Genomic DNA, 7061 nt, shown 5'->3' with positions numbered 1-7061 from the left:
CACCACCTACACTCTTAGGCAAAAAGTGAATTTATTAGAACCTACCAGTGTTTCTTCGGCTGTTCCATAGTTTGAAGAGCCATTTTTTGTTCCAGGTTTAAACCCCTTTTTGATTCAATGTAGAACCCTTTTGATTTTTTTTTTTAGAAGAGTGTACTGTAGCCCAGCAATTGTGAAAAGTGTGTGGTGTGTGTGTGTGTGTGTGTGTGTTGTGTGTGTGTTGTGGTGTGTTTGTGTGTGTGTGTTGTGTGTGTGTGTGTGTGTGTGTGTGTGTGTGTTGGGGTTTGGGGTGTGGGTGTTGTTGGTGTGCTGTGTGTGTGGTTTGTTTTGTGTGTTGTAGAGAGGGAGAGTGATGGTTAGATTGACCGTGATTACTACATTGCTTGCTTTTCGGGAGAAGGAAGGACAAAATGTCATGGGCGGAATTCTCTGTTGTCAGGGGTGATTCATTCAGCATCTTCCATGGAGATAGGGTCCAAGACAGGTTAGTGCAGATCTGCGAGACTGAAAGAGTGGGTACAAATGATCTTTTTAAGAATTAGAAAGGTCTGATTCCAGGATCTGCTTATATGCAGCTGTATTGTAATCATCAGTATAAACATGGTGTGTCCTATTTCTGCACAGGTCTGTGCTGGCCAATGGCCCACTCCTAGCTGCCTGTAGCAGGTGTCCTTCAGCCCAACCCGTCACTGCGGAGAGACTGTCATCGTTCCTGAAACCTGCTCAACACACTCAGAGTCGTCCTGTTATCCTCATCGGTTAAACTCCTCTCATAAAACTGTAATCTCACTTAAAAAAAAAGGACACTGTACTGTACCTCAGGGTGTGATTAGAGAACAGAAAGAAAGACCCACTCTATATAACTCCCATTATTTAATGAAGCAGACATCTTCAGGGAACGTGTCTTCCTCAGGGTATATGATTGACTGACGTGAATTTCTGGTGTTTGGTTGGCAGGGCACGGGCGAATTACATACTCTATGGGAAACGTGGGCGACATTGTGGGTGAGCCCCCTGCTGGTGAGCTGCTATAAGGGCAAGCAGCTTGACTGAGAAGGACCTGGCCAGCCTGGGACTGACTGGCAGCAACTATTCAGTGTGGAGACTGATCCTCCCTCACCTGCAGTAACCTTGCCAGGCTAGGTAATAGGCTCAAAGACTAATAGCGCGTGCAACACACACAACACCCACACACACACACCAACACACACACACACACACACACACACACACACACACAACCACACACACACACACAACAATTTACATTTACATTTTAGTCATTTAGAGACGCCTCTCATTTATTTTAGATTTTGTTTTATTTTTTATTTTGGGTTTCACGACACACCTAACCAACACACCACTTACACCAATCGACACACACCACACACCACATACAGTCACTCACACTGTGCAGCCAAACTACGAAACACCCGCTTTCATCGAGGCTTTAGGGTAGCTCCCATAAATTGGCTTAATTGTCTGATATAAACCTTTTAAAAAAGAAAATAAAAAATAAAGACACACCTTATCCAATGATACAGGTGTGTGTGTGTGGTGTGGTGTGTGTGTGTGTGCACTGTCGATGTGTGACTATGTGTGTTGTTGTGTGTGTGTGTGGTGTGTGTGTGTGTGTGTGTGTTGGTGTGTGTGTGTCACACACACATCACAGCAACACCAGTGTCGCTACACCACGAGTGTGCTGTGTAACCAGTGTGTGTGTCAGTAACACGGCACTTGTTGATCGAAAATATAGAATAGGAATTATTAGTAATAACAGGATTAAATAAATGCCAGATCATTGAGGCTAATGTGCTGTGCGAGCTGGCTAAGATGACTAAACGCCTGGTATGATTATTAAGAGTTTAAGTAACTATGATTGAATGGTAAAGTTGGTGAACGTGATCGTGTTCAGTATCGATGGTAGTGTGCGATAGCGTCCGCTTGCCGCAATCCGTATTGTAACTGCTAGATTAGTAGTGCTTGTGACATTAAACTGCTGCTGTGCGCACTTACTGTGCTTACTGAATGATTCTAGTGGCTCCCAATAGCTAGCATGAGCCCTGAGTTGCTAAGAACTGTAAGTTTACTGATGCTTCTCAGAGTCGATGACTGAAGAAGGAACTGATAATATGAATCTAGCTGTTTTTTTCTGTCCGTCGGCAGTGCAGAACAGCGAGTCCGGTAAGTCAGGGGGGGGGTGGTGTATGTCTTTGTTAACAACAGTGGTGCGGCAATCTCTATATTAAGGAAGTTCTCTGGATCTGCCTCGCTTGAAGTTAGAATCCTCATAAGCTGTGACCATACTATTTAACTATCCTGTATTTTTCGTAGGTGTCTATTTCACCACCACAGACTGATGCTGGACTACGGCGACTCATGACTGTGTGGCCATAAGAAATAAGAAAAGCTCATCCAGAGGCGGAGCTCCCAGTGGCGGTGATTTTTTGTTGCAGGAAACTGAAATCCCTTTTAGCCTAATTTCTACCAGAATGTCAACCTGTTGCAACTAGAGGGATAAAATTTGTAGATCGACCTTTACTCCACCAGACAGAGACAAATACATAAAAGCTCTACCCCGCTTTCCATTTGGCAAATCGGACAAATAGGTCTATCCTTCTGATTCCGCTTACAGCAAAAATAAACAGAAGTACCAGTCGACGCGCTCATACGGAAGTGGTCCGATGAAGCGGATGCTAAGCTACAGGCACTGTTTCGCTAGCCAACTGGAATATGGTTCCAGGATTCATCCGATTGGATTGAGGAGTTTACCACATCAGTCACCGGCTTCATTACATAAGTGCCATCTACGACATTGTCCCACATGACCATAACGTACCTTATCCCAACCAGAAGCCATGATTACAGGCAACGAATCCACACTGAGCTTGAAAGGTTAGAGCTGCTGCTTTCAAGGAGCAGGACACTAATCCGGCCACTTATGAGACATCCCTGCTTGCCCTCCAACAAAACAGGCCACAGCGTCATTACAGGACTAAAGATCGAATCCTACTACACTGGCTTCTGAGCTCGTCGGAATGTGGCAAGGGCTTTGTAAAACTTCACGGAATAAAAGGAAAATCAGCCAAGAGCTTGCCAGTGACGCGAGTCTACTAGACAAACTAATAGTTCTATTCTACGATTCGAGGCTTCGAACACTTAACCAGCGGAAGAGCAACCAGCTGTTCCGGACAATTATATGATCACACACACACACACACACACACACACACACACACTGTTACATATGAAAGGCTTATTTAAAAAGGTTTAATCAGACATTGAGGCTAATAGTTGGGAGGCTGAGCTAAGCCAAAGCCTGGTTGTTTTAAAGTTTGGTAACACTGATGAGGTAGTTTGGTAACACTGATGAGGTAGTTGGACCCCGCTCCACCATTGTAACTCAAAGTGCTCCATTAACTGCTGCTGCTGCACTTACTGTCACTAATGCACTTTAGTGGCTCCAAATAGCTAGCATGACCCTGAGTTGCTAAGAACTGTAATTTACTATGCTTCTCAGAGTCATGACTGAAGAAGGACATGGATAATATGAATCTAGCTGTTTTTTCTGTCCGTCGGCAGGACAGAACAGCAGAGTCCGGTAAAGTCAGGGGGGGGGTGGTGTATGTCTCTTTGTTAACAACAGCTGGTGCGCAATCTCTAATATTAAGGAAGGCTCTGGATTCTGCTCGCTTGAGTTAGAATACCTCATAAGCTGTAGACCATACTATTTACTATCTGTATTTTTCGTAGGTGTCTATTTACCACCACAGACTGATGCTGGCACTAAGGCCGCACTCAATGAGCTGTGTAGGGCCATAAGAAAATAAGAAAATGCTCATCCAGAGGCGGAGCTCCCAGTGGCCGGTGATTTTGTTGCAGGAAAACTGAAATCCCTTTTACCTAATTTCTACCAGAATGTCACCTGTGCAACTAGAGGGATAAAAATTGTAGATCACCTTTACTCCACAGACAGAGACAAATACATAAAAGCTCTACCCCGCTTTCCATTTGGCAAATCGGACAATAAGTCTATCCTTCTGATTCCTGCTTACAAGCAAAAACTCAAACAGGAAGTACCAGTGACGCGCTCAATACGGAAAGTGKTCCGATGAAGCGGATGCTAAGCTACAGGACTGTTTCGCTAGCACAGACTGGAATATGTTCCAGGATTCATCCGATGGCATTGAGGAGTTTACCACATCAGTCACCGGCTTCATTAATAAGTGCATCTACGACATTGTCCCCACAATGACCATACGTACTTATCCCAACCAGAAGCCATGGATTACAGGCAACATCCACACTGAGCTAAAGGTTAGAGCTGCTGCTTTCAAGGAGCAGGACACTAATCCGGACACTTATGAGAAATCCCGCTATGCCCTCCAACAAAACAGGCACAGCGTCATTACAGGACTAAGATCGAATCCTACTACACTGGCTCTGACGCTCGTCGGATGTGGCAGGGCTTGTAAACTATCACGGAATAAAAAGGAAAATCCAGCCAAGAGCTGCCCAGTGACGCGAGTCTACTAGACAAACTAAATACCTTCTATTCTCGATTCGAGGCTAGCAACACTTAACCATGCGTGAGAGCACCAGCTGTTCCGGACAATTATATGATCACACTCCCCGTAGCCAATGTGAGTAAGAACTTTAAACAGGTTAACATTCACAAGGCCGCAGGGCCAGATGGATTAGCAGGAAGCATACTCAGAGCATGCGCTGACCAGCTGGCAAGTGTCTTCACTGACATTTTCAACCTCTCTCTGACCCAGTCTGTAATACCTACATATTTCCAGCTAATCACCATAGTCCTTGTGCCTAAGTACACCAAGGTAACCTGAGTACAGCCCCGTAGCACTCACATCTGTAGCCATGAAATGCTTTGAAATGCTGGTCATGGCTCACATCAACAACATCATCCCAGAAACCCTGGACCCACTCTAATTTCCATACCGCCCCAACAGATCTACAGATGATGCAATCTCTATTGCMCTCCACAATGCCTTTTCCCACCTGGACAAAAGGAACCCCTACGTGAGAATGACGTTCATTGACTACAGCTCAGCGTTCAACACCATAGTGCCCTCTAAGCACATCACTAAGCTAAGGACCCTGGGATTGAACACATCCCTCTTCAACTGGGTCCTGGACTTCCTGATGGTCCACCCCCAGGTGGTAAAGGGTAGGCAACAAKACATCTGCTACGCTGACYCTCAAGAAGGAGGCCGAGTGCGTGGCTGCGCACGAATCCAACACCATCATCAAGTTTGCCTACGACACAACGGTGGTAGGCCTGATAACCAACGACGATGAGACAGCCATAGGGAGGAGGCCAGGATAACAACCTCTCCCTCAATGTTGGCAAGACAAAGGAGCTTTTCGTGGACAACAGGAAACGGTGGGCCGCACACGCCCCCATTCACATCGACGGGGCTGTTGTAAAGCGGGTCGAGAGCTTCAAGTTCCTCAGTGTCCACATCACTAAGGACCTATCATGGTAAAAAAAACTCCATAAGACAGTCATGAAGAGGGCAYGACAACACCTCTCCCCCCTCAGGAGGTTGAAAAGATTTAGCATGGGCCCTCAGATCCTCAAAAAGTTCTACAGCTGCACCATTGAAAGCATCTTGACTGGCTGCATCTTGACTGGTATGGCAACCTCTCGGCATCTGACCGCAAGTTCACACAGAGGGTAGTGTGTACGGCCCAGTACATCACTGGGGCCAAACTCCCTGCCATCCAGGACCTCTAAACCAGGTAGTGTCAGAGGAAGGCCCTAAATATTGTCAAAGACTCCAGCCACCCAAGTCATAGACTGTTCTCTTTGCTCCCGCACGGCAAGTGGTACCAGAGTGCCAAGACTGTGACCAAAAGGCTCCTTAACAGCTACTACCCCCAAGCTATAAGACTGCTGGACAGTTAATCAAATGGCTAACCGGACAATTTACCTTGACCCCCTTTGTTATTTATTTCTTTATCTTAATTGTTTTGCACTGGCTCTATGCACACTCACTAGACTCTACCCACACACTCACACATACTACACTGACACTCCAACACACACACACACACACCTGTCTCTTATACACATCTAGATGTGTATAAGAGACCACACACACACACACACACACACACACACACACACACACACACACACACACACACACACACACACACACACACACACACACACACACACACACACACACACACACACACACACACACACACACTACATACGCTCACAAACACAAAACACACACACACACATGCATGTTGACACCACACCACACACTGATTGCCTAGTCACTTTTACCCTTACCCACAGGTACATAAAATACTGTATTAACTCTATTACCTCATACCAAAACACATTGACTCAATACTGGTACTCCTTGTATATATCCTTGTTATTGTTTTTATTGTGTTACTATTTCCTTTTTTATTTAGCAAATATTTGTCTTAATTTTTAACTCTGCACTGTTGAGAAATTAGATTTGATTGTCTTGTTCACATTCTGAAAACATAACAGCATCATCGACGGCAAAACACAGCAAGTAGACATGGGAAACTGTATTTCTTTCCTCACTTCACCTCTCCTCTCCTTCCCTCCCCACTCCAGGTTCGGAGCAGATCCCTCTGAGGGAGGAGTTTGAGCACATCGTGCTGAAGGCCATGTTAGTTTGTCCTGGAGGTCCCTCCATCTCTCCGACCCAGCTGCCCTGGTTGGCCCGCCTGGAGGCCAGTGTCTCTGGGGGCAGTGTCCAGGTCCTGGTCACCTACAACTCCCTGGGAGAAGGCATCTCTGAGTCCCTGCGCTCGCTTTGTGACGGTCCGCCCTACCAGCAGTGCCTGCCCACCTACGTGGTTATTGTGTGTACCTCCAAGATGAGCGGCAACGAGTTCTGTGTGCTCGCGCTGGGTGAGTGTTCCTCCATACAGCCTGTACACTACGATACTTAGATGTGGTGTGTCTGTATTTTTATAGCATACTAAAGGAAGTAATTACAGTAGGTGAGCCTTGCCTGAGACCTTAAGACTTGCGTAAGCTCCCA

At 46.0% G+C, this 7061-nt stretch overlaps 1 protein-coding gene across 1 annotated transcript in view; it reads left to right on the top strand.

Annotated features, from left to right (window-relative positions):
• LOC111979593 (GREB1-like protein) overlaps positions 1 to 7061 on the top strand; it is a 49563-nt gene that overhangs the window by 25030 nt on the left and 17472 nt on the right. The window contains 8 exon segments of the mRNA XM_070448821.1: positions 625 to 685; positions 687 to 734; positions 736 to 758; positions 958 to 1004; positions 1006 to 1050; positions 1052 to 1114; positions 1116 to 1143; positions 6629 to 6928. Of these exon segments, the coding sequence (XP_070304922.1) occupies positions 625 to 685; positions 687 to 734; positions 736 to 758; positions 958 to 1004; positions 1006 to 1050; positions 1052 to 1114; positions 1116 to 1143; positions 6629 to 6928 (615 nt within the window).

Source organism: Salvelinus sp. IW2-2015, linkage group LG19, assembly GCF_002910315.2.
Source record: "Salvelinus sp. IW2-2015 linkage group LG19, ASM291031v2, whole genome shotgun sequence".
In the NCBI taxonomy this organism is placed as follows: domain Eukaryota; kingdom Metazoa; phylum Chordata; class Actinopteri; order Salmoniformes; family Salmonidae; genus Salvelinus; species Salvelinus sp. IW2-2015.
The sequence above is the reverse complement of the archived record's forward strand: the minus strand, read 5'-3'. Positions and strand labels throughout refer to the sequence as shown.